At 43.4% G+C, this 27,655-nt stretch overlaps 2 protein-coding genes across 2 annotated transcripts; both read left to right on the top strand.

Moving 5' to 3' along the window:
- Positions 1 to 174: 174 nt before the first annotated feature.
- Positions 175 to 21,872, top strand: fgd6 (FYVE, RhoGEF and PH domain containing 6). The gene is given in 24 exon segments (XM_069139813.1): positions 175 to 527; positions 2,665 to 2,723; positions 2,725 to 4,104; positions 4,106 to 4,267; positions 4,269 to 4,705; positions 9,303 to 9,435; positions 11,017 to 11,084; positions 11,191 to 11,221; positions 13,568 to 13,719; positions 14,641 to 14,797; positions 15,257 to 15,344; positions 15,899 to 15,949; positions 16,039 to 16,097; positions 16,199 to 16,270; positions 16,776 to 16,844; positions 17,308 to 17,391; positions 17,727 to 17,806; positions 17,897 to 17,999; positions 18,120 to 18,263; positions 18,354 to 18,456; positions 18,929 to 19,023; positions 19,122 to 19,250; positions 19,326 to 19,474; positions 20,366 to 21,872. Coding segments are annotated over 24 exon segments (3,858 nt in total). The 5' UTR covers positions 175 to 517; the 3' UTR covers positions 20,409 to 21,872.
- A 1,123-nt stretch (positions 21,873 to 22,995) lies between these two features.
- ndufa12 (NADH:ubiquinone oxidoreductase subunit A12) lies at positions 22,996 to 24,726 on the top strand. The gene is made up of 4 exons (XM_069139871.1): positions 22,996 to 23,122; positions 23,711 to 23,796; positions 24,175 to 24,262; positions 24,440 to 24,726. The coding sequence occupies exons 1-4, from the start codon at positions 23,034 to 23,036 to the stop codon at positions 24,618 to 24,620; spliced, it is 444 nt and encodes a 147-aa protein (XP_068995972.1). The 5' UTR covers positions 22,996 to 23,033; the 3' UTR covers positions 24,621 to 24,726.
- Positions 24,727 to 27,655: the final 2,929 nt, after the last annotated feature.

The following is a 27,655-nucleotide window of genomic DNA, read 5'->3' on the forward strand; positions in this document are numbered from 1 at the left end:
ATGTAAGGAAATGGGAGTGTCATGTTAGCGAAACGCAGCGCGCGACTAACCGGAAATGGCCTTCAAAATAAAATTTAAAAAAAAGCTCCACATTTCCAACAACGTAATTTGATAAGGAATTGCATTAAAATAGGAACGTTTCATTTATATATTACAATCATGTTTGAGCTTCGCCCCGCGTATTTTGTAAGCGAAACGGATGAATTCAAACAATGTATTTTATTTTTTTTTAAAAGGCATAACCGGAAGCGTCGCGTTTATTGCTTCCTGCTTTGGATTTACAGACTTGGGGGAAAAGCACCGTGGCTGAAAACTTCGAAAAAATGGAAAAAGTAACTGGCGTAAAGACTCCGCGCATCCGCCGAGGAGATAAGGAACAATAGCGGCGGACCTGCGTGTTTTCTCCGCGAAGCGGTTTTCACGCTGACGATGGTGTCGAAAGAGGACAAAACGTAGATTTCCTCGCAATTCCATTGAAAGTAAATTTACTCATGGAGAAAGGAGCCAGTCGGGAGTCATGAGCACAGGTTTGTGTCGTGGGGGAGCTAATTTAACTTTGTAAAAAAAAAAAAAAAAAAAACCTGCCGGGGGGCAGCTTAAAAACCAAACACAAATGTTTTGTCTTACAGTTTATCTGTTGAAAATGAAATAATAATAAAAAAAATACAAGTTGCAAATTTCTACGTTGTAACGGTCGATAGCGTTTCACTCTATTTTTTACCCAGCCAGAGTTAATTACAGTTTTTCTTAATAACAGCTTTCAAAACGATATAAATGTGAACCGCTGGACCTCAGTTTGAATGCTCTCTGAAAACAATCATAACTCACAATTTAAAAAAAAAAAAAAAAAACCGTCCCTTTCTGTTTGTTATTACAGCCTCTGTTGCAGCTGGAGGGGGTTAAATCCTTTGTCTTAAAACATCTGTCCTGCTGTTGATGCAACAAGTTGGTGTTAAATAAAAAGCTGCAATGTTAACAACTCTTTAAAAAAAAAAAAAAAAAAACACAACATTTAACCAAATCAAAGGGGATGCCTTCGGTGAACTGGTTTTCTCTAAATGCTTTTTTTTTTTGGTATGTTTTTAGTTCAGATACCCGGCGTTGTCTTTTACGGCCAAACATAAGGCCAGACTCCGATTACAAATCTGTCATTTTAACGTGTATTCGGGTCCGTCTAGGCTCGTGTATCTCCGAGGTCAATGTTTATCATGTTAAATAGTGTTGTCAGCATGTAATGACAAATTCGGCTTATGGATAAAAACTCAGAATAACAGCAGGCTGCAGCTGTAGATTCACTCACAGCTCCACCACCGCCATCCACGGTGGATTTTGATGCAAGTTTTGGTGAAGCACTTCTTAAAGTTGAAGTTTTTCTAAAAGGGGGTGTTTGCCGAATTGAAAAGTGCTTCTAAGTCAGTAAAAAAAAAACACACCACCTTAATCACTGTCGTGTCGCTGAACTGCATGCGTTTGTAATCCGAGTGCCTTTTATAACTTGTGATTTTTGAAGGGAGTTTGGAGCGGCAGAGCAGCATGTCGTGGGGGCAGAGCGGGTTTTTGGTTGTTGGCCTTTTCGGAGACATCCGCTCGATGACTCCACTTCTCGTGGTCTCGGCCAGCCAACAGTTTCAGCCAGTTGAGCGGAAAATATGGCCTACAATCCGAATTCACAGCTTTTTATTACTTCAGACTTTTTTTTTTCTTTCTTTTTTTTACAATTCAACCTTTATTTAACTTGTGTATTTACTTTCCACAATGTGTCACCAATTTAAAACCTAATTGTATATATGAGGGAAATACTCATACATGGCATAAGTATGATTTTGAACCAGAGGTGCAACGATTAGTCCATTAGTTGATCTATAGAAAGTTAATTACGATGTATTTTGATAATTGTTTAGAGTCATTTTTTTAAAAACCAATATGCTCAAATTCTCGAAATCCATCTTCTTAAATGTGAATATTTTCCTGTTCCTTTACTCCTCCATGACAATAAACTGAATATCTTTTTCTTGTGGACTGTCGGTCGGGACAAAACAAGACATTTTTCGCTGCATCTCCGGCTTTGGGAAACACCGGTTGACCTTTTCTGATATTTCAAAGATTGATTAACAATAATAAAATAATACTTAGTTGCAGCCCCATGTAACTTATTTATCTGAAGACAAATTGGAGGAACATGAGAAAATACTGAGTACAAGCATATCAGTTTCATCTCCAATTACATCTTTCAGACAAAGTATTGGACCCGGCATACCAAACATGCCGCGCTCTTTTAGGAACAGGAAAGAGGACGCAAATTGAATTGTGCATCTGAGTTGATTAATCCAGTTTTACTGTGTTTTGTTGCAACCAGTGAGATGAAAGATCAGCCAACACGTGACAAGAAGATTTGGATGCTTAATTTGCAATCATCCTGATCTCTGACTTTATTTCACACATTACTCGAACCCCTCAGTTCTTCCCCTCTGACAATAAGAATGACCTCTGACCCTAACCTAAACCTCCCCCAGCTTGCAGCTGTCTGTGCCTATATCCGAGGAGGCAGGGATGAAACATGCTTTTATGTGCTGTTGCTTTGTGATTCATTTAATAGGAAGCGTGAGTAAATTACTTTTTAAAACTCTTTGTAATCTTTATTTATTTATTTTTTTTCACGTCCAGGTGTGAAGAAGCCTCCGTTAGCTCCCAAACCCAAACTTCCTGGTGCCACCAAACCCTCCCCCCCCGCCCGTTGCCCCCAAGCCGGGCCTTCTCTCTCAGTCCTCAGTTTCCCAGCCTTCTCCTGCCACTCTGAAGAGGGCCAAACCGGCTGTCGCCCCTAAACCATGCATCACCAAATCCAGCGCCTCTTCCCCCCCGGTGTCCCCTCCGCCACCCAAACCCACCGAACCCCTCATCCTGTCGCAGGAGCAGCGCGAGGCTTCAGATGACAGCCTCTCTCTTTTCAACTCCAAAAATGGGATTTTATCTGAGACTGGTCCACGGGAATCGGATTACATCATTCCCACCTGCGCGCTTGGGGACTGTTCCCAGTGCCGCCCTCTGGAAAACGGAAACGCGAGTGAGATCGGAGGTGATTTACACCGAGAGCTTTTTCAGAACGGGATTCCTGCCGAGGGATTACCACCGGCGATGAGGCCGGGTGAGAGAGGAGAAAACCGCGAGGAGGGAGCGGCGGTAGATAAGGGCGAGGGTGGACGGATTAGCAAAAAGCCCCGGGATAAACCTCAGAGACAGAGAAACCTAGACAGGGGATTGGGAAACAAAGAGGCTCAGAGGACTGAGGAGCACAGGGGGAACGCTGCAGAGACTGTAAAACATCCGGAAAGTGCTGCTGCGGAGCCCGATGTACCGACGGAGGCCCAAAGCGCAGACTTAACGGACTCAGCCTGTGATGTTGCAGGCAGCATCATTGTCTTTTCAAGTATCGAGTCTTCTGCAGAATGCTTTCAGGTAGAAAGCAGTGACCCTGTCAGAAAAGCGTCTCCCACCCGGTTACTCCCCGACCTGCTGGTCCCCGCCGCCCCCAGTAAGCCTCTCCCGGTTCCTCACCCGCGCAAACTTAAAAAGCCGGCCTTGATGAGGCAGGACTGCGTGGAGGGTGGCGCCCAGGATCCGGCGGCGGCGGAGGAGCCGAGACGAGGGCTCGAGGCGCAGGAAGCCGAGGGGAACCCGAGTCCAGCCGGTCCGTCTCTCGGCGAGGAGCTCCCACAGGACTCGTGCGATGACCCTTCGCCCCCTGAAGACTCGGGGCTGGGAGACGACGAGAGCGACGCGCCCGTCCCGCCTCCTCGGCAGACCTCCCTGTCGCCTCGCCTCCACAGGACCGTCCCCTCTCTGAACAAAAACACCTCGCACTCCTTAAACCTGCTCTCGCAACCCGACTCCACGAGCAAAGAGGGCGAGGAGCGGCGGGCGGAGGAGGACGAGGAGGACGGGTACGGCGACTTCGAGCGCTACCCGATTACCCACAGCCTCCCCAAGCAGATCAAACTGGGCTGCCACCCTCCTCTGGCCAACGCCAGGAAGGCCTTCTCCGCCGAGGACCAGCCGTCGCCAAGGGCGCCGCCCAGGAAACCTCAAAGACACAGCCTGCCAGCGGCCCCCCCCGCCCTCCGTCTGCCCTCCCGCACCTCCGCACGCTAACACCCCAATGAGGGAGCTGCCCGCGCCTCCTCAGGAGAAACCCGCCTGGCGCTTCACGCGACCCTGCGTGACCTTTTTCAGCCGGCAGATTCCCACCAGGAGCAGCGTACCGCCGAAGGGGCCGAGCGGCGGCGCTGGGGGGCAAGCAAAGGGCGCAGTCCTTCTCGGCAGCTGACCTGGCAACGCGGGCCAACTCCCAAAAGAGGAGCCTCTCTTTCCGGAAGCTGCTGGAGCTCCGGCTGTCGGTGAAGATGCTGCCAAAGCTGCTGGCCAAGGGAGGGCAGTCCCTGGACTGCACCAGCGTGGATTCCCACCGGGGGGAGAGGAGACTGGAGCGGCCCAGCAGCTGCATCGTGAAGACGGATATCTGCGGAGAGGGCGAAGACGGATCGGTGGAGTACGAGAACGTGCCGCTGTACGAGGAGATCCCGGAGTACATGAACCTGCCGTTCCACAGCGGGAGGCTGGGCTGGCCTCAGGACGCCGACGCAGCCGACTCGGACATCTACGAGGTGCAGGATCCCTACGACAGATGCCGGGACCACGAGTACGAGAGGTACGCTGCTTAATCGGACTATTTATTTATGCATTTATTAGAGAGATTACAGGAGAGAGATGACAGGAAACGGCTCAGCACCTCGGCCTCTGTGCCTTCATGGTGCCTCATCTGTCAGTTACTTTTATTATATGATTCATTACTTAATCTGTAAAAGTATTCCGCAGAAAAAGCAGCAAATCCTAAACATGTATCTCATTAATCAACTTATCCCGCCTGTCATCATGTCTGTGCAGCGATGCAGCAGGTAACAGATGTCCCATCTAAAAGACAGTTTATTTCCTGAGTCAGAATAATCCCTCGGTCTAATAGAAAAAGCTGAGAACATGTCTGTTAAGGCCAAAAAACAGAGAGAGGTTTTTATACCAGTAACAATGGCGTGCTGTGTTCGTGTTCGTGAGAAGAAACTCAGGCTGGAGGTTGATGTAGGCCGAGCTCCAGACCTGCCGCACAGCACTTAATTTAACCCCCCCCCCATTCCCTCCCCCGCGTGAAACCAGGTGACCCCTATCGGTGTGGGAACCGCCGCGTGCGACAGGTGGACATGAGGGGCGCGCTCTCCGTTTTTGTACGAGTCAGCCTTTAGAGCCGGCGGCGTTGAATCTGAAGGAGAGCGTTGATGTGCAGCAGGTCGGCCTGTTTTCCTGTGGGTTATTTTCAGTGGCCGGAGCAGGAAATGTCTGAGAATCGCAGAAACGCCACACAGCTCTCTTAGAACAGAGAAAATAAACCTCCAGCAACCACCAGCCTCCTCCTCCTCCTCCTCCCTCCTCCTCCTCACCCCCCTCGCACCGTGTTTAGCCTCTTTTTAACCTCATCACTCCATTTTTCTGCTCTGTGTCTGTGAGAAAATCTGCACTGAGTTTATAGTTCTCGTCCTGATTTACTGACCAGAATAAGTTCGCGTGAAACACAGCAAGTAAGAAAAAAGTTTAAACATAGTGAATTACAGGGATTGAGTAATATGAATTCTGTTAATTATTTCTTTAATTAAAGTCACAGGGCGTGATTTATTGTGGGAAAATCAACAACTAATAAATTATAACAGAACCGCCTGCGGCAACGAACAGGTTTGCACTCATCACACCGCAGATTCTGGATGGCGACCAAAGATGTATTCAGTGGCTGTTTTGGTCGTTTCCTGGCTGGAAAATCTGTTCATATTTAGAAAGTATTGTTATGACTTGGTAAAACAATAATTTGGTAAAATATTAGAAAGAACTTTGAACGGGGGCTGCGAGCTGTAATTATTAAAATCAGGAAAGAATGTGTCACTTTTTAATTAAATCTATAAAATATTAATACAAATGTGAAAAATTGGTTTTTGTCCAGCCCAAACCAAAACGTAGAAAAATCGACCCGTGTAAAGATGCACGAATTAATTGTTATTCATTTAGAGCCCACAGCTCACAGATATACATGTTGGTCAATATAAATAACTTTTTCTTAACATAATGCAGAATATGATGTTTGGGATAATTACAATATAGTTGCAGTTGCCTTCATTACATCCTGTTTTATAACCACATTTGAGGGATCAATTGTATATACTATATATACAGCGCATGTATAAAGAATATTGGCTGATATTTGAATATCTGGATTTTTTTAAATTTTTTTTTTACTACCAAACATCAATAGTAGTATAGGCCCCAAAAAAGTTTGTTATGAGGAACATTGCCGGCTTTTGGCTGGTAATGATGCTCTGAGAGCGGTGAGCCTGAACAAAACACCAAAACAACAAGCTGAAAGACACTAAAATGCACCATAAGAGCTGGCTGGAACTGCAGAGTTCGTGGGTTGATGATTCTCAGTTGCTCTGTTGCTTCAGCTGACCCCGTCATTTGATCCAATATTTACATAACGGTATTGATTAGTGCAGCTTTCAGAAGTTACAACCAGTCGATCTTTGGTGTTTTATTCTTTTTTTTCTTTTTTTTTAATCTGCCGATTAACGGTCGATGGGAAAAAAATAAAATAAAATCACTTCAGTGCTGTTTAAATGAATGAACATGTTCATTTCACATTAACAATATTAAGATCCCGTTGGCTCAGACTTATTTCCTGTGACGATGTCGGTGCCACCGGTGTTAAAAGCAGCCGTTTAAAAACAATCAAGATGTGCTTCGCTTCTTAATTCGGCCCGGTATGCGGAGAGCTGGTCGGCCGGCTGTTTTTTTTGTGTGTGTGTGTGTGTGCCGGAGAGGAGAAAGAGTGAGGAGAGGGTGAATCTGTAGTGTTTCCCATGGCATCTGAGCTCCGTTCAGTTTATGTAAGAAGCCTCTCGGGCTGTAAACAAGCGGCGCTCTGTGCCTGACCCAGTAGGTTTGGAGTGCTACATAGAAAACATAAGGGGGGGGGGGGGTCGCCGAGAAGGAGCGAGCAAGTGTGCATATGAGATTCAGGTAAAAGGAGGAGAAATGTAAAGGAGGGGGGGGGGGGACAAGGAAGTGGAGAGAGTGAGAAAGGAAATGTGAGAATGTCTTCCTCATCTTTATTCTGAACCATCACCCTGTGAGTCTCTTCACAAAGGCTTGTTTGGAAAAGACAGAAACAGCAGGACAAAGTTGGGACGAGACAAAATTGAAGAGGCGTTAAATTCCCCCTGTTCCTCGAGTCTCGGTTCGTCGAGTTACATCAGAAATCAGAGGCGACGACGAGAGACTCGGATCAAAAACATTAGCGACACACGAGCACATGTCGCTGCTTGTAGCGACGGAGGTCGACGAAGACGGCAGGGTGCAGAAAAACAGGTTTTAAATGCCCTGAAGAAGAAAAAAACTTAATTAACAGGAATCTGTATTAATATTCAAATGCGCTGCGGTGCAGTCAGTGAAGGCATCGTCAGCTGACTCTGCTGGCTTCAGGTTAACAGCGCAGCAGCTTGGTATTCACTCACTCACTCACTTGTCAGGTCCTCGTTTCTGTGGCTTTCCGAGGAATCGTTCACAATAGTCGATGACATCTAGAAGCAAAATACTGATTAAAACTTCCTGGAGGCGCAGATTACGCAACATGTTGCATTTACAGGGAAGTGTAATTAAGAAAAAGCAGCAAAGTTTCCCGTCTTGAGAATCATATAAAAAGAGCAAGAAGAGCCGTTTTCACTGGTTTTGCTTTTATAAATTTCACATATAAATGAATCATCAGAATAATTGCAGATAAATACGAAGTCAGTGACGCTGTGATCTGTATTTTTAGGGAGATTTTTTTAATGAAAATTTTTTAATCCTTTGCGATTGATGTCGCAATAGCCCGATTTCAGGTTGTCCTGTTCTCATGGACGGGATATATCAAGGAGGCCTCGATAGAATTCCTTCAGATTTGGCACAAACATCCACTTAGACTTAATCATTAAGCGATTCAAGTTTGGTGGTCAAAGGTCAAAGGTCAAGGTCAGTGTGACCTCACATCCGTCCCATCTGTCGGCCCCATTCGTGGGAACACGTTACCTCGGTAACACTTTCAGACAATTTCTTAAAGATTTGGCACAAACGTCCACTTGGACTCAAGGATGAACTAATTAGACTTTTGGGGTCAAAGGTCAAGATCCCAGTGACCTCATGTTCTCCCATTCTCATGAAGAAAAATATCTCGGAAAAAGCCTGGAAGGGAATTTTTTCCAAATGTGGCACAAACGTTCACTTGGATGAACTGATTTGATTTCGGTCGGTCAAAGGTCAAGGTCACCGTGACCTCACGTCCATCCCATTATTATAGAAGTCCACACGTAAGAAACGCCTTGAGGACACTTCGTCCAATTAGGCACAAACGTTCACTTGGACTCAAGGATATCCTGATTACATTTCGGTGGTCAAAGATCACTGATCACTGTTCTTTTGATTGCGATGCCATAACTAGATCGAGACCATATTCATGAAGACGCATCAGCGTCGAATATATATGTAGTCTGGTCAGTCACGGATGTCAACTGCAACTTGTTAACTAGCTTCCTCTTTGTTTCTGTGACTCTTTGCTGGTCTTCCCGTTGACTCTCTGTCCCCGACCGCTGCCTTTGTCACACCGTTTATTTTTTCTTTTGTTTTTGTTTTTTTTATAGTAGTTTTATTGTTTTATTTTTGTGGATACTTCGGTTGCAGCGTTTTTTTTCTCGTGCTGACCGGTCCCGTCCAGGGGTTTTAAAATACTGCTCCACCGCCGTCCGCATATTTCAGCCTCCCCAACATGTTGTCAAAGCGTAATCATCAATATTTTCCATCGTACGAGGCCCTCTGAATGAGTTTCGGTCTCGTTCTGACTCATGTGTTTGTGTGTGTAAAAGATTATTGTGTTCACTGTATGAAGTCCCCCGCGTTGCCCAAGCCTCCTTTTAATCTTTGTTTATCCAGGGAGGGTTGTTTTTTTCTTTTCTTTTTTCTGAGCGCACGTGCACACACACACACACACACACACACACACACACACACACACACACACACACACACACACACACACACACACACGCTCCTCCGCTGCCCTGCCCTGCTGCTGTCTCACAGATTTAAACATTCCTTGTAAAGAAAAGCAAAATTCTGCTCCGGCTGCCATTTTTAATCCGTCTCTTGTCTGCTGTGTCTGTTGTGTTTATGGCGAGCAGCGGCTGGCTGAGGCAGGACGTCCACTCCGAGGAGGAGGAGGAAGAGGAAGAGGAGGAGGAGAGCCACAGTTCGGATGAAGAGGACAACAGCTCCACCTCCAGCAAGGAGCACCTGGACGAGGCAGACAGACAGGTGAACAAACGCCACCTGTGATGACGGGGAAGTCCATTATCACACAGCAATTAACTGACTCACTATCGAGTAATAAAACTGAAAGCTCTACCTGATGAAGGCTGCTTGTTCAGGGACGGTATCACAACACATAGAACTTTATAATATTTCCATATCATCCTGCATCCGAGTTAGTTAGTTACTTATTATAATAAATGGGTATATATAAATATAGAAGTAAAACACAGAGTTGTTTTCCTGCATTGAGAAGTTTTTACTTCTTATTGTTTGAGTGCAGTTTGCTCATCATTCACACCTCAGTCACTCTTTCAGTCCAGCTATTTCTACATGTGGAGTATTTTCTCTGTGTTAAATAAATGTAGATCTGAATGCTTCCTGCTCACACTGTATATAAAAGTCTATTTTAACGTGCCGCATTTCCTTCGCGAAAAGGAGGTAGTTTCTGCGTTTACGTTTAAAATGATTCGTGCAACGGTCGCTCCGATATGTGCTGCTTGTGCAACTACTCGTTTCGTGTTTTTAAATCTCTGCTGAAGACTTGCAAAAGTTAGCTTCACCCACCGAGCTGCAGCAAACACATTAATGGGAAACACAGCAGGTTAAAGTAAACCTAAAGTATCCTTTCATGCACACGTTTCCAACGGTTACAGCTTCGGAGATAAATTATTTCCTGCTTGAACTTTTCAGATTGATCGAGTTTTGAGTTTTAGAGCCTAAAAGAGGTCAAATTAGGACAAGCGGCAGTATTTTAGAGAAATAAAACCAAAAAATTAAACAACACTTTACGACTTGTTGATCATCTTGCAACAACTCGGTCTATCCCAGCTCCCGCCGTCTTCGTGTGACCGTTGACATTCGGTGGAAAATGCTGCTGCGGAGTTACAAGCGGGCCGAGAAGCGAGCAGCGACTGTTTTTAAACACGATGTCGACACGTGAAAAGCGGCAGGACGTTCGCAGGTCACAACGGACGACTCGTATCTCGAACTGGTTGACTGAAGTGTCGCAGCACGCGCATGCTGCCAAGTGTGTTCTCCAGAAGTGTGTGTGTGTGTGTGTGTGTGTGTGTGTGTGTGTGTGTGCGCAAACACAGAGGGGCCACAGGTTCAGGAATAGCTCCCTGAATGAATTTTTTTTTTTTTTTTTTTTCTGTCTTCGTCCTTTGTGACCCTCTCAGTGAGACTGTCAGCACCTGTGTCCGATGCCTCTTGAGGCAGATCACAAATACAGCCTCCGATAGGACCAGTGGGACATTACAGTCAAAGGGGGGTGGGGGGGGGGGTCAAGGCCGCTGTCCAAATTAAGTCGGCGAGAGACCGCCCCCATTACCATTCAACAACACACAGACACACACACGGTCGGAGGGAGACGGAGGCAGAGGCTGCTCCACTTTTCAGGGCCTGTGTTTTTTTGAAACTGGAGCGCCCGATGGTTTTTTAAACGGTGAAAGCAGGCGTCCGGCGATCGATCGTCATGGTGATCTGCAGCGAGCCCGTGAGTGACAGGCCCGAGCGCCCGCCGCGGTTTTGTCCGCGGCTCGGCAACGTCGTCTCTGACCGGTTTGTGCTTTCTGCTTCTTTCAGCAGGAGGACGAGCTGAAGAGGAAGAAGGTCGTGCACATCGCCCAGGAGATCATGAGCTCGGAGAAAGTGTGAGTGGTCGTGGCGATGAACCGGGAGAAAAAGGCTTTTAATGTGGATTATCTGACTGACGTGTTGTTGTTGTTGTTTTGTTTTTTTTCACCGCTCCTCCGCCAGGTTTGTTGACGTCCTGAAGCTGCTTCACATAGTAAGTGTCGTATTTATTCGAGACTTTTCATTTTCATGGTTTGTTTGCGTTAACGGAGTGCAGAGCAGAAGAAGAAATGTCTCTGTGTGTTCTGACTGTTCTGGGAGGCGATCAAAGCGTGAACGAAGGAGCTCTTGGCCGTCGGTCGTCTTCGCTCACGTGTTGAATAATGCAGTTACTCCACGGCTGAGGCTTTTCAAAGCTGCTGCGTCAAGAGTTTTCTCTATTTATTTATTTTTTCCGGTGGGCAGGTGACTGCACGGCCACAACGGAGGGAGGCGGGGCTTTGATCTGTCACGTCACAGAGAAAAACACTGTCAGAGGAGTGTGTGTGTGTGTGTGTGTGTGTGTGTGTGTGTGTGTGTGTGTGTGTGTGTGTGTTGTCCCGGTGACATATTCAGTCCATTTGACTCATTTGTTGATATTATATTCTCACAGCAAAGCTTCATTTCTCGCACATTTGCGGTCCAGTTCTTTGTCGGAGGGTTTTCCTGCAGCCGTGCCAGAGTGACGACTTTCTTACCTGCAGACAAACATTTTTATAAAGAGCTGAAGGCTGCAATTATCAATTAATCGGGTAATATTATTTTACTGATGAATGGATTTTGGACCGAAACAGGTGACAAATACCCGTCAAAGTTCTTCAGTCTAACCAACTAACTGTCCAAAATCCCCAAAATGTTTCTCTTACTTTTAATGGAAGACCATGAAAAGCAGCAAATTCTCACATTTTAGAGCCTTAAATCTGCGAATGTTTGACATTTCTCTTTGAAAAATGACTTATCGATCCATTGATCCATCGCCAGTGAATCAATTCATCGACGAATCGCTGCAGCTGTAAAAAAAATATTTTCATCCCGTGCCACAAATTCACCGGAAACTTTGCCCAGGTAATAAGTCAAAATGTGCAGTAATAGAAAGAAAGATTTAAAAAGAGGCATTTACTTTCCTAAAAATACACATATATGGATAGATTTTATAGATTTGATTCTAATCCTTCTGATTCTAGGTTTTTAACTTGCTCATCACGATGCAGGTTTTATTGTTTTAAGTAAACAAAAGTCTAACAGGAACCATGTGACTGGACGACGTCTGGTTACTGTTTTATTAGTGCTTCCAAAATACCTTAATGCACACTTTTTTGTGACTTCTAGTGTCACTATTGAGGCGTGGCGGGGGAGAGGGAGGGTAGGGGAGGAGGGGGTCTCTGTCCAAGAAAAGAGGTCAGAGCGCATTATTGTCTCTCTGCGGACGGGCAGCAGCTGCTTCCTCAGGCTGCAGAGAGACGACCTCCAGACACGCACATGCCTCAGATAATCCTCCTGTGTGTGTGTGTGTGTGTGTGTGTGTGTGTGTGTGTGTGTGTGTGTGTGTGTGTGTGTGTGTTGCAGTGTGTGTGTGTTGCAGTGTGTGCAGGTGGGTGCGTGGGTTGGTGACTCTGTGCCTGCATACTTGTGGCGAGTCATCCAGCCGCCGTGTTTAAATATTCTCGTCCCTGTTTTTGTTTATTCACAGCTCTTGTGTGCGTGTGTGTTTTGTGAATTCGAAGACGGTTGTTTATCCGTTTACCTGAAGGACTGGAGGCGCCTCTGTGTATTTTCCACCTTCTCATAGATCCTCGTGTCGTGAGTGGAGTATGTGGCTGTGAGGATGATGTCTGATCATTAAGACTTCAGGATGGAATCAAAAATGTTTGATTTTCCATTTTTCTGTCCTTTTTTAGAGTTTTTTTTTTTTTTGTGGTCATTTGTGTGTCTGTTTCTGCTCTGGTCCATGAAATAATATGCTGACAAAGCTTGTATTAATGATCTGCTACTGAAATATTACTAATAGTTTGTGAGCATTTTTTTTTTTTTTTTTAGGCTGAACATGATTAAATTGGGGGGGCACACATCAATTCAAATGAAATGTATAAACCAGATGTTAGTGATTGGTGCGATTCTGATCACTGATATTTTTTTTACTGCTGGATGAGCTGCTGCTCGTCATCTAACGGTTAAAGTTACGGTACGTTCAGAGTCAACCAGGACGTCGGGATCCTGCTCGGCCTCGCTGCTTCCTTCCAGGTGGATGTGTGTGTTGGCTCGCTGGACGAAGTCAAAGTGCTGACTCAGCCCTCTCTCTCTGTGTGTGTGTGTGTGTGTGTGTGTGTGTGTGTGTGTGTGTGTGTGTGTGTGTGTGTCATGAAGTACGTGCAGAGGTGCGGGGCCGGGGAGGGTGGAGGAGGGGTCAGTTTATGAGGTGATAACCAGGTGTTCCTGTTCAGCTGCAGTACAGCGTGTAGTCATGTGGCACCACTGTGTGTGAGGCAGCGTCAGAGTTAACCCCGCCCGTGCCTCTCTGCAGGATTTTCGGGATGCTGTTGCCAAGGCAACCCGTCAGAATGGGAAGCCGGTGGTGGACGAGCGGATCCTCAGTCAGATCCTGTACTACCTGCCTCAGCTGTACCAGCTCAACAGAGACCTGCTGAGGGAGCTGGAGGACAGAGTGGCTCACTGGTATACACACACACACACACACACACACACACACACACATTTGTATTGCTTTATTTGAGTTTTATTACAGAAAGGATCCTCCGATGTTTTTTTTCAGCCCCTTTATTGCTGAGAATGAAGTCATAACGTCTGCATGATCGGTTTTATTATGTTATCTGACACCTACTGTAAAAAAAAAAAAAAAAGGCCTTAAAAACAAAAGGTGAAAAGTGGGACAAAGTGCTTTACACACAATAAAAATCGTGATAGTAAGATGTCACACATACAATAATAAAAAAATGAGTTTTAAGCAGTGATTTGGTGAGTCGGAGGGAGTTTAGGTTCCCCGAGTGACAGCAAAGATCTCTCTAATCTTAAATCTAGACAGTAAAGTAAAACAATAACATTTTAAAATGAACTCTGGTCAGTGTTGTGATGCTACAAGTGTCATCATGTCATAATGTGACCTAAAGATTTCTGATTTACACCCGTTCACAGTCGAGACGTTTGATTTGACCCGTTTCCTTGTTCAACATCTCACAGCTCAGTGAAAACGACGCTTTTACTTTCTATTCACTATCAGCGGGAAAGAAAGTTGTTCAAACAGACTTTAAGTAAAGTTTTTGCCGCCCTAGATCTTAGCAATTGCATTAATAAATAAAATAATGTCACACGTTAAGGCCAAATATTTCCAAATAAAGTGATAATTTAAATATTCTAGTAATTTTTAATGGGATATTTCAGCAATTTATTAAAAAAAAACACTCAAACTGAGACAACACATGATCAGGGGGAGTTTTAAGTTTAGAAAGTTTTAGAGCATCACAGACTTTACACGCAAGTTTTTTTTATATAGCGGTATAGTTTCTAAAGTAGTAGGTTTCGATGGTGACCCCTCGTTCGGCGCTTGAAGGGAAACTCTCCGTGTCCGTCTGGTTTCAGGAGCGACCACCAGAGGCTGTCGGACATCTTCGTCCAGAAGGGTCCCTACCTGAAGATGTACTCCACCTACATCCGCCAGTTCGACAACAACGTGGCGCTGCTGGACGAGCAGTGCAGGAAGAACCCGGCGTTCACGGCCGTGGTCCGAGAGTTCGAGGTAACATTGGAAAACAAAGAGTGTTCGCATGTTTATTTGCTGCTTTAACGACCTTTTTTTTCTTGGTTTTCTTGCAGTGGTAGTTATTTAGAATATTTTCCCCCTTTTTATTTTCCTTCTTTATTAAGTTTTTATGTCTGTAAACAGCTGATTTTGTTTTTCAGGGATCTAAATGAACTTTTTAATGAGCTTGAATTAGGATTTCTCTCAGCTACATTTGCAATATTAACTTTAATGGAGATTATTTATGTCACATCACATCTAAAACTACAGTTTGAGCAGCTGTTGCATTTTTATAGTAACTACAGATATTTACAGGTTTTGCTATTGTCACCCATCAGAAATGCTGCTTGTATCTCAGGTGGTTGAATGGAGGTTTCAGTGTGTGTGTGTGTGTGTGTGTGTGTGTGTGTGTGTGTGTGTGTGTGTGTGTGTGTGTGTGTGTGTGTTTTGCCTCAGATGAGTCCGAGATGTGCGAGCCTGGCTCTGAAACACTACCTGCTGAAGCCTGTGCAGAGGATCCCTCAGTACCAGCTGCTGCTCACAGGTCCGTTCACTCCTCGTCTGTCTCCGCTCTCTGCAGGTCGACGCTTCATCCAATCACAGCGCTCGATTTTTTTTTTAATTTTTTTTTTTTATTGGCAGCACCAGAGTGAAACTTGGACTGAAGTAATAGTTTTGTGTTTTGGTAGTTTACTGCCCCCTAGGGGACAATCACAGGGACAGTGATTATTATCCCGAATGGTTTGTGTAGAATAAGAAGCTGTCTGCACTCTGAACATGAGGACTTTGATATAAAACTGTTCTTAAATTTACAAAGGGGGGAAAAAGTGATTATTTTTATGTCTCTACTGTTGCCAACACAGGAAACAGAAGTTTATTTGTTTCTTATTAAGCATATTCTGCACACATTTAATTGAAAAAAAAAAAAAACGACCACAGAGGCGTAATTTTCTAAATGTCGGTGAAGCCGTTGAATTTAAGCCTTTTTTTATTACTATTTATTATTACTATATTTCTCTTTTTAGTCTGCAGAGGTTGGATGTCAAACACTTTCAACCTTTTGTCCAAACTCAAAATGAATTCAGCCCTCTTTTGCAGATTATCTGAAGAACCTCCCGGAGGACTCGGAGGATTATAAAGACACACAAGGTCATTTGGAGGACGTCATTCATCCTTAATGTCAGTCGTTGTTCAGTAAAAACAAACACTCACGTTTTCCTCTTTTTCTGTCCGTGCAGCCGCGCTCAGCATCGTGAAGGAAGTGGCCAACCACGCCAACGACATCATGAAACAAGGGGTGAGACCTGAGGCCCCCCCCCACCACCACCACTCCCTCCCTCCTCCCCCTCCACCACCACCCCCTCCCTCAACTCACCCGTTGCCCGTTTTATCTTCCAGGATAACTTCCAGAAGCTGATGCAGATCCAGTACAGTCTCAACGGGCACCATGAGATCGTCCAGCCGGGGAGGGTACGACTGTATGACTGTACTATGCCTGTATTCAAACATAACATTTATATTTGGATATTTTATGCAGAAAAACACAAAATACAAAAAGACTTCAGAAACAACATGTGAATATCTTATGATATTTTAATATTAATTCATATTCAGCATTGGTATTTTTATTTTTTTCTCTCTCTGCTGTGTTAATTTGGTTAAAGCCAATATATATAATATGTAATTATATGCTATATAATTGCATTTAGTAATATTTCACATTAATTTGTAGTTAAACCCATAATCCTATTAGTATTACAAAACCTTCCACCGCACAAGTTTTTATTGTCTTTCCAATAGCTTGATTATTATTAATGCTGCGTTGTTCTCAGTGCAGTCTGAAAGTACTAATAAAATGGCGGTGACTGTCTGTGACAAACCACATGTGGAGAGTCACATAAAACGTTCCCGTTCAGCTCTCTGGACTCGGCTCCCTGTTTGTGTTTGTGAACGCAGCCTGTGTTCCCGTTCGCAGGTGTTCCTGAAGGAGGGCACGCTGATGAAACTGTCCCGGAAGGTCATGCAGCCGCGGATGTTTTTTCTGGTGAGCGACGAGCCGGACGGCCGCAAAAATTCATCTTCTGTTGTTCCTTCATGTTTTTTTTTTGTTTTGTTTTGTTTTTTTTTTACCTTCAACGGTGGAGTGAATTTAATCTACAGTCACATCAGTTTTCACACCTTCTGGTCTGAATCAGTGGAGTCTTTTGGTTTAGTTTCTTTTCACGCAGAGAAAAATCTTCAGTGAACCAAAATGCATCAATTTAAAACAGGAGAACTTTCTCTCTGCTTATTGGTCAGATTTTTTGGGGGGGCGGGGCCAAGGAAGTAAATACAAGAAGGTCTTTTGTTCTGGCCTCGTGCATTTTTCTGCGAGAGAAACTTTGCAGTGCAGTTTAATATGAAGCAACGAAGCATTTGTTGTAATTATTTGCCGCCATTTGTCTGCTCGCTGCTTTATTTTATTTTTTTTCTGAAGGTTTTATGTTTGTTTGTGTTTGTTTTTCCAGTTCAACGATGCCCTCATGTACACCACGCCGGTCCAGTCGGCCCAGTTTAAGCTCAACAGCGTCCTCTCTTTGGCCGGCATGAAGGTGAGAAAACCCACCGCTGTTTTTAAATCTTTAAATCATAATGTCGTTACATTACGCACCCACGGTTTCATCAGATATTTTCCCGTGCTGCTTTTTAACATTTTATTTACTATTATCACGTATTATTTTATGACACTTTCAGCTCATCTGCTTGTTGCTTTTTATATCAGAATGTATTTGATTCCCTCGTCACTGAAATATTCCCTGTAGTGAAATATTGACGCTTCAGTGTGCAGCAGCAGCTTCGACTGTTCGGCTCACACATTTTTAACAGTCTGTCAATTATTTATTTATTTATTTATTATTCATCTCTCCGTCTGCGGTGTGTTTTCCAGGTGAGTAAGCCGAGCCAAGAGGCCTATCAGAACGAGCTGAACATCGAAAGCGTCGAACGCTCCTTCATCCTGTCCGCCAGGTCAGCGCTCGGCGTCACATTTATTCAGCTGTAAACGCTTCATAAACCGACGCGTTAGTGTTTGTAATGACGCAGCTTCGTGTTTCGCAGCTCGGCCACCGAGAGAGACGAGTGGCTGGAGGCCATCGCCAAGGCCATCGACGACTACACCAAGAAGAAGATCACCTTCACATCCAGCCGCAGTCAGGAGGAGGTCAGACCGGCAAACCCGTGCGGACGCTGCTCAGAGCGTCCGGTGTTGTAACCTCACCTCGTTTTCTGAGTTTTTTTTTTTTTTTTTTTTTTAAACCCTCCGAGTCGTGTCTCCACGCAGGCGGAGGGCGCCGTCGACATCGGGGCCCCGTTGGGCTCGAAGGCTCCCATCTGGATCCCGGACCTGAGGGCCACCATGTGCATGATCTGCACCTGCGAGTTCACCCTCACCTGGAGGAGGCATCACTGTCGCGCCTGTGGGAAGGTCTGTGTCGCCGTGACAACCGCCGCACCATCAATATGACGTTTAAACGCCACACTCCTCCTCCTCACCGCAGCAACGTGTTTCCGATAGGTGGTGTGTCAGGCGTGCTCCGCCAATAAGTACTACCTGGAGTACCTGAAGAACCAACCGGCCCGTGTGTGCGACCACTGCTTCGCCAAGCTGCAGGAGAACAGTGAGTGAATTAATGCAGAATAATCAGGAGACAAAACAACAACAACACATATACACATAGTCTTTTATGCTGACTCAGTCCCACGAACACCATCCTGCTGCCAGAAATACTCACTAGAGCACCAAACGTAAATTAATCTGCCGCTGAAAATAGTCCCCAACGAATGCACCATTTCTTCCTGTTCAGTGACATTTTATAAAAAAAAACTAAAAAAAAATAAAGTGCTTAGCTGTTTAAATACATTAAAGATGAAACTATATATTTATGACCTGTTTTTAAGGATTTACATCTTCAGAAGGAACTAAAGGGGAAAGAATTGAGGGACGGACTGACTGTCCAAAATGTTTCGTCTTGGTGTTTTCATTGTATTCGTTGACAGTAATAAACGCTGAATATCACCAGGCTTGTCCCATTAACTCGATATTTGTGGTGTAACTTTTGGTGTATTCATTGGTATTTTTGTTATTTTCAGGCGACCGCTGCGCCTCCACGTCGGTCTCTCCCATCAAATCTGGAGCGTTCTCCTTCACGAGGAAACAGAAGAAGATTCCCGCCGCTCTGAAAGAGGTGAGAAGACACGAGTCGGCTGAATTCATACGTTTTTTTATTTTATCTTTTGAAGCGGTAAAGACGTGAGGATGTTGTTGTGTTTTTTTTTTCTCCAGGTGTCCGCCAACACGGAGAACTCCTCCATCAGCGGCTACTTGAACAGGTCGAAGGGCAACAAGAAGCAGTGGAAGCGGCTGTGGTTCGTCATCAAGAATAAAGTGCTGTACACCTACGCCGCCAGCGAGGTACGCCGCTGCTTTCCGCCTCGACTCTGCTGCTCTTCCGCCTTCGGGCTTAAACATATTATCTCTATCGTCCAGGACGTGGCGGCGCTGGAGAGCCAACCCCTGCTGGGCTTCTTCCTGAGGGAGGAGAAGAACGGGCCGGCACAGAAGCTGCAGTTCAAGCTGTATCACAAGAACACGCTGTTCTACATCTTCAAGGCCGACGACATCCCCACGGCGCAGAGGTAAAAAAACAAAACACGGATGACACCTTTCTAAATCCTGAAGCCTAAATTTGGCCCACATCGGTGGTTACCGTGGTAACGGCCAGCGCAGGTGAACGACAACCTCAAACTACGAACGGGCAGCCGAAATAAACTCGCGTCGTTTTAATATCAAAGAAATCGGTGCGTATTGATGGGATTTCGTGCAGCATGCAGAGCGACAACTTTTCCAACATAAGAACAACAAACACAGTCGAGAGTAAAAATTAAAAAACTATTATTTTGTTTTGTTTTGTTATGGTAGCGGAGCGTTTAGCAGCTAAAAAGCCGCAGATTTCCCCTAGGGGTCGGTGGAGATAAAAAAACAAAAAAAACAGAGTAAATATTTCGATTCATCGGTCGGAGACAAAGACGCTTCTTAATAAATAATAAATCATAATGTACTTCAGCTCGTTGAATAAATTAGCAGCTGCTTGCCAGCAGGTTCGTCCCATGAGGAGATGACATGTTAATGTTGCCTGGAGTGACCACTCGCGTCTCCCGATCTGTATGCAAATGACCATCTCTGAAAACACACTATTAAACAAGCAGATGAACACAAACAGAAACACGAGGAGACGAGTTCGAGAACAGACATTTGAACAAAAACGACACATTTTCGCTCACTTGAGCCTCATTTTTAATGTGAAGTCGGTTTTAAATTTGACAGACGAAGCTCGTGTGAGAGTGAAAAGTCACAGAAATGCACAATATCATGCATCGTTTTCTACTTGATACATTAAACGGTTGATCAGGAGTGTGGTTTGATTTCACTGAAATAAAATGATATCTTGAATCATCTCACTTTGTTTATTTGAATGACTTTTATTTTGTAGCTGAACTTCCTCTTCTGTCTTTCTTTTTCTCCTTCAGATGGATCGAAGCCTTTCAGGAGGCGATGATTCTCGAACAGTAGTCGGCAGTGGAGTCGTGTCGCAGCTCCCCCGGAGTCAGTCGATGGACAACATCCGACCCCACCCACCCGCCCACCCCCCCAACACCACCCCCACCCGCCACCCCCCGACGGCAGGTCGGAGGTCAGCAGCTCAGGAAGGACTCTGGGTGGACCGTCTAACCTGAAACAGGAACCAGAGACTGTCGGGATCCCGTTCCTCTAAAAATGCGTTCACTTCAGCCGACGACCGCTCCCGAATGCTCAGCGGTGCCGAGCTCAGAGGGAGTCTAGAGCAGCTGTGGGTCAAAGGTCATGTCCAGAAGCGTGTGCGTGGAAGTGAGACCGAAGCAGTGGTCCGGGGGCCGTTTTAAAAGCCCTCGGAAAAATCCTCGGTGTTCCGAAGTCTGGGAAAGAAGTTTTAAAGGTGAAGGAGTCTCTGACTGCACAGTGACAATTAAAACCTACAGCAGCATTTTAATCCAATAAAACCTTTTAAAGATTAAATAAAAAATATAAAAAAAACATAGATAACCTATAAATATAAAAAATGGTTTCATCTAAAGTGTCATTATGTAACAAAGGAGGGATTTTACTGTGAAAATCAGGCAAATAAAACAGGAAGTGGATATTCTGCTCTTTATCTCTCTGGTTAAGAGATTTTACTTTTTTTTTTTTTTTTTTTTTTTTTTTTTTTTTTTTAGATTTTGAGGTTTCATCGTCGTGGTAACAATAACAACATCCTGGAGACAACTGGAAATGTCAGGAGTATTGTAGATATTTTTTTAAATACAAAATGTATGTTTGCCTGTTTAGCCACATTAGTAATGGTTAAAGGCTAACACTGTGTATATGGACATAAAAAAAAAAAAAAGAGCAGCATTGACCTTTTTTTTTTTTTTTTTTTAAAGCCGAGAGCTAATATTTATATATGTAAAAAAAAAAAAAAAAAAGAGGAAGATTTATTGTTTGAAAAAAAAGCGCAGGCTGCCACTTATTTTTGGGAGTCAGGGTTTGTTAGGAAAATATGTTTCCATCTAAACCTTTATTATTATTTTTTTTTAAGATTTTTTTTTTTTTTATGAGCACACACTGTGGAAAGAATGCATGAACTAAAAATTATGAGTTGAACATTGTGCCTTTTATATCTCCTGTTCTGAGATAAATCAGCAGTAATGTAGCTGCTTTGTTTGTCCTTTTTCACCGTGTAGGACAAATAGTCAGGGTACTCAGAGTTTGTACTTTTTTTTTTTTTTTTTTTTTTTTAATTTGCCCAGATATAAAAACTCCATCATGCCAAATGTGTTAATTTCACACTTTTTGTTTTTTTATTTGTTAGTGAAGGAATAAAACAGTCTTTTAGAGCTCTTTTAGGTTTCTGTTGTCATGCAGCTTCATTGTGTGCCTCGTTCAAGCTCGAGCTTCTTTCTAAACAACATTTCTAAACTGTCAGGCAACAGTTTTTAATAAAATATATATAAATATTTATCTCGTCCTCCTGTTTTAATTTCCGGTTTTGTTATTTGAATCCTCCGTGTTTTATTATCGAGCTACAGACAGACAGTATATGTGGGAGGCTGGAGTTCACGTGCGTCCGAGTGTCTCTTCGAGCTCGCGATCAAAGCTGAGGCGGGTTTTTTTTCACAAAGCCTGAAAGCTCTGAACTTGTGCTCTGGTGCTTTTTCTTCATTTACTTCTTTGCAACATGTGATGACTCCGCAAAAAGATTTAATTTAACAGTAAAATTAATTAGTTTTAAAAACACAATGAAAAGCTGTAATAAAAGCTGTTATTTAAAAATTTTAAAAAAAGTGGGGGAGTCACTATAAACTGTCTTTAGTCCTCACATGAAGTGTTTTATATCCACAAGAATGTGAAATATTAAAGAGGAATCTGATCAAAACAAGAACATTTCTAAACTAGAAGCAAGATCTAAAGTTGATGTAGTACATCTACAACAAACATCTGGAAATAATACATATACATTTATATACATATATACAGTAGTCTAGTGTACAAAAGCAGATGTATGAAGTATGTGCCTGGTTACTGATATTAATAATGACTTTAAATAACACATACTGTTATTCATAAAATATGTGACCTATATAAACAACTAGTTATTGACTGGTTTAGTTTTTATGTGTTTGTGATTAAGTAATTTTAGGTGTTTACCAGAATTAGGCTGCAAATATCTATTATTTTCATTACTGATTAATTGGTTGCTTATTTTCTTGATTAATCAATTCATTGTTTGGTTTTTAAAAAAAGAAAATTATATATAAAAAAAAAAAAAAAAAAAAAAAAAAATGTCGATCACTGTTTCCCAAACCAGACGGTGCAGCTAAAAATGTCTCGCTTTTTCCCGCCTGATTGTCAACAACCAAATAATATTCAGTTTATTATCATAAAGGATAAAAGAAACCAGAAAACATTCACATTTAAGAAGCTGGAATCAGAGAATTTGAGCATTTTCTCATTGAAAATGATGAATTGCCATAAATGAGATTGACTATAACTTTAATCTGTTGGTATTTTAATTAAAGTAGCAGTTTTTACATATATGGAAACAAACGTTCCGGGGTCTGGTTGTCGCCGGACCTATTTAGAATACAGAACGGTCCGTCCTCGTAAGTCGTCCGTTTAAAGATGGCGCAGTATGCCAACATCGTCCGAAGGGCTTTAGGGCAGATAGGAGGTCATGGCGGAGTCCGGGGTTTATTGCTCCAGTTCTTCAGGTCAGGTTAAGTCCATGTTTTGTGTCGTCTGCGTTCACCCGCTGAAGACGACGGAGACGTTTGAAAGAAGACAGAAAAAAAGACCTTCAGACGCGCGACCTGTGTTTCTCACTCGAAGCTAGCTGAAGTTAGCATGTTGACAAAAGCTAAACTGCATTAAATGATATTAAATTAAACGAGTTTAAATCCGCAACGAACCGCTCAGTGACGTAAAACCTGTTAAAACAGCTGCGAGAGAGAAAACAAGTGAAACGTTTGATGTGTGTCTGTGTGTGTGTGTGTGTGTGGGGAATGTTCCACCAGACTCCATTCAGAAATCCTCGAATTTAAGTTCGCGCCCGGTTGGGTCATTTTTTAATCTACAGAGATCACGACTGAATAAAAAAAAAAAAGCTTCAGGACTCCGAAGTGAAGCGGAACTTTAAGAGGTTCACCGGGTGGTTAATTCGGCTGCGAAGGTTTGATTCGTGGAGCTTGATTTTTTTTTTGTAAAGGAAATGATAAGTAATAGTTGACCTGTTGACGAGTTTCTGATTGATTTATTCACCTGTTGAGGTGATAATCGATATCTCCTTCTTCCTTCGGCAGAGTGAACGATGTGAAAACAGGAGCTCTGGTTGGCGAAGATAAATATGGCAACAAATACTACGAGGACAGTAAGCACTACTTCTTCGGTGAGTCGAGTTCCCTTCACATATGTTTGATTTTTTTAAATCACATTCGTGTTATTGTTGTGAGAGTGAATTACAGGAGAATAAATGAGGTGCAGCTCAAATGAAAGAAAGAAAAAAAACAACACTTTGAAAAAATAACAACTTTCTTAGAATAAAACAGAAGCGAGAATAAACGAGAAACGACAATATGAAGAATTTAAAAAATACGACGAGTCAGCACTTCTTGTTTCTGGCGTTTCTCGTCAAAATATTTTTGCCTTCAACGAGGTGGAATCGGAATAAAATGAAAAAGTATGTTGTCAACACTTCTTGAGGGTTTCTCGTGTTTTTGTTTGTGTTTTTGTTTGTGTTTGTCTGAACTCGTCTCCGTGTGTCCAGGACGTCACCGCTGGGTGATCTACACCACCGAGATGAACGGGAAGAAGACGGTGTGGGAGGTGGACGGCAGCATGGTGCCGGCCGAGTGGTACGACACCTCCCCCCCTCCCCCATTTCCCTCCCCCCTCCTGTAGTTTGTTGCGACATTAACAACAATGAACAAATCAATAAATTAGAAAACTAAAAAAAAAAAATAGTTCATCTGTGGAGAAATACTTGTGACACTGCCGCGGTTTTTTTTTGTCCCCCCACCCCGCTCCTTCAGGCACCGCTGGCTGCACTGCATGACCGACGACCCCCCCACCACGCACCCTCCGGAGCCCAAGAAGTTCCTGGCCGAGATCCACCAGTTCAACGTGAGCGGCAGCGCGCAGCAGTACGTTCCCTTCCCCACCACCCGCAAGAAGATCCACGAGTGGGTTCCCCCGAAAGCCGGAGCCCCCTGAACTCCGTGTGTTTCCTTCCCCGACGCTGTAAATTATGGTTTCTCTCGCCTGTGTATTCAAAACCTGCCCTGAATAATAAAAAATAAATTAATTTAAAAAACCTCTATACGGACGTTTGGTGATGTTTTTTTTTGTTTTGACAGCGTTCCCGGCAGGTTCGAGGTTAATGGTGCTTTTTTTAAAAAATTCTTATATCAGAAGTTATTTTTAATACTTTGATCCATACAGCACATATAAGTGTGTTTTGGTGCATCCAACTTTTTTTTTTTTTAATTAGCGTAATAATAATAATAATAATAAAAAGGTCACTTATCTCTCCGCCTGCGTCACAGCTCACCTCGATGTTGAAAAAACGCAACAGGTAGGTTTGAGCTCTTATTTTGAAATCAGCTTTTTGACTTAATTTTTTCATGTTGGAAATAAGAAAATGTTTTTTTTAATTGTGAAATTAATCTGGAAAAAAAAAACATGGTAAAAAAAAACAACAACCTGATTTACTGAAATAATCTGCCTTTAATTAGCTTTTTATTTTATTTTATTTATTTATTTTTTTTTCTCTGGTTGTCGAGTTTACAACATTAAAACATGTCACCTGCTATGTTCTTCTTCCTATGTAGACCGGAGCTCTCAGAGTCTCTGCCGAGGGTTTAATCGCTGCAGGATTACGCTGAGCTGAGAGAAAGTTGCACCGTGCAGCATTTCACACCGAGGTCCGGTCTCAGTGTGACAAAGTGACGCCGCCACGCAGCTCACACTCGCGGTGACTCAGCGCCGGAGTCCGTGTGAAACTGCAGCCCGAGACCGGAGCTCTGAAGCGGGACTGAACAACAACAGGTCTGTGAGTTTGGTTGAACATTATTGTGGATGTTTGTGCAGATTTTGACCCAAGAAGGCAGTTGTTGGTTTTTTTGTAGGTTCATGTTACACCTGAATGCATCATTTAATAGTCTGGTCCCGAATGCAACAAGTGTTATTTTCACTTCTTAGTGAAGAATCATCTGATTTCTGGTAGTTTTTTTTCCCTCAGATTTATAATTTTATAATAAGAAAAGTTAGTTTTTAATGAGGCATGCTGGTTTTGTGGCACTTTTTTTTTTTTATTTTATTTTTTTTTTTTTTAACGTTTTCTGATTTATTTCTTGTAAAAGCGGAATAAATCAGAATCTGATTAAAAAGAAATCATAATCCAAAAAAATATTTGTTTTATATTTTGAAACAAAAGGAAAAGTTTCTTATTTAAACAATAATTCATGCATTTTTTGAAAGTATTTCTGTTTGGTATGACATGGTGGCTGCTTCTTTAGGTATTTTATTCGCTGTATTTGTCCGACACAGCCGAAGTGAATCTATTTAAAGATGTGGTTTTTGACGGTGTTGTGAGAGAACTTGCAGGTCTGTTAAAATTATACTTTTAGGATCGTTTCCGGTGCTGAGATGATATTTAAATTATAAATAATTTGTTTTTCAGCAGCTGAGATGTTTTTTTGTGTGTGTGTGTCTGATTTCAGGGATCTGTTAAATGAGGAGAGTCACTATTTCATCACTTTTTCCTCTCGGGGACAGTTTGGAGGAAGATGAAGAGGAAAGTCCGCGCAAGGTAAGCTTCTATGTAATACAGATGAACGACCGAGAGGGGGCGCTGTTGTATGTCATCAGACTGGAAAAGAAAGGACTCTTGACGTCCTCCTGAGTCAGCACTTCAGTCTCTCTCAGCAGCCAATCAATGAGCTCTGACGGCGAGCTTGAATTTGACATTTTGTGCTCTCTCACGTCAGCTGATTGTCGGATTCATCTTCCTCAAATAGAGAAGATTGACCCCCTCCCCCTCCACCCTTCCACCCCTCCACCCCCACCCTCACCTCTCTGCCTGTAGATCTGCTGATTCAGCATTTTACTAAAATGCCAGCTGGCCACCAGAAAGAGGCTGACGAGGGTCGGGACTCTCTCCTCGTCTGGCCCTCTGTCCTTCTTCCTCCTGCCAACTGTCATATAACTACACTCATCGTCCATCACCTCCTCCTCCTCCTCCTCTTCGTCGATTCTCCATCTCCTCTCTTTGACGTCACTTACTCCTCCTCCTCCTCCTCCTCCTCGTCCTCTCCTCTTGCATCATTCATGCCCGACTTCCCTCCCATGAGTGGCTTTGACTCCTCGAGGAGCTCCCTTGACGAGAGTTCCCAGACTTTTTTCTTTTTATAATCTCTAATTCTCCTACTTTTTTTTTTTTTTTTTTTTTTTTTTTTTTTTAGGCCGCTCTCCTTTGAGCGCTTTCACTTTTATTTAATTTTTTTTAAACGTCCCACTTCTGTCCACCTCCCGCGAGTGTTCCCGCCCACAGGAAGGAGAGGAGAGAGACTTTCACTTCTCAAGATGTTTTTAGATTTTCTGTGTCTTCTTCATCTGTGGAGCTTTCATGTTTCTGCGCTGTGATCCTCCGGAGATCACCTGTCAGTCACACGCTGGATGTCTGTTTCATCCTTTCATATGCAAACTCCTCAGTTCTTCTTCTGTTTGTTCTAATTTTTGTGTATTTTAATATTCCATTTATTCGACATTGTTTACACCGTTGATTTTCCTTCCACGACACGTCAAAATATCCCCGTGAACAAAGCCTGTTTCACGACAAAAAAAAAAAAAAATGCACTGCTGCTTTAAACTGACATTTATTTGGTTCATTTAAATGAAAAGTTTGACATTTTGGGAATCGTCAGTAACTTTCTTTGGTCTCAGCTGCCTGCTGGATGATTTAAAACGTCAGTTTGTTGTTATTGTTTGAGAAATAATCACCTTGTTGAATGCAGTGAGTAAGTGATAATACGACTCAGTGTTGTCCTCCAACTGATGAGGATGATGATGATGATGATTTACTGGAGGGTACCGTCGTAGTTTTGGCCACAGAAGGTGACGAAGATCGTTGTTTTTTCATTGACTGAATATAAAATTGTTCGTAGCTTCCAGGTCTGAAAAATGTGCCTTTAAGCTGCAGTACCACCGAGTGCCACTAGAGGTCGGCTCCAAAAAGCCTCCAGCTCCAT

The sequence above is a fragment of the Embiotoca jacksoni genome, unplaced genomic scaffold (assembly GCF_022577435.1).
Source record: "Embiotoca jacksoni isolate LCO1_2020_lvr unplaced genomic scaffold, fEmbJac1.0.p SCAF_86, whole genome shotgun sequence".
NCBI lineage: Eukaryota > Metazoa > Chordata > Actinopteri > Embiotocidae > Embiotoca > Embiotoca jacksoni.

What these genes read in the sequence shown, in the direction of transcription:
- ndufa12 (XM_069139871.1), top strand. Translation starts at nt 23,034, where the DNA reads ATGGCGCAGTATGCCAACATCGTCCGAAGGGCTTTAGGGCAGATAGGA. An exon ending in TTATTGCTCCAGTTCTTCAG is followed by an intron (nt 23,123 to 23,710) that starts GTCAGGTTAAGT and finishes TTCCTTCGGCAG; the next exon opens with AGTGAACGATGTGAAAACAG. An exon ending in CAGTAAGCACTACTTCTTCG is followed by an intron (nt 23,797 to 24,174) that starts GTGAGTCGAGTT and finishes CCGTGTGTCCAG; the next exon opens with GACGTCACCGCTGGGTGATC.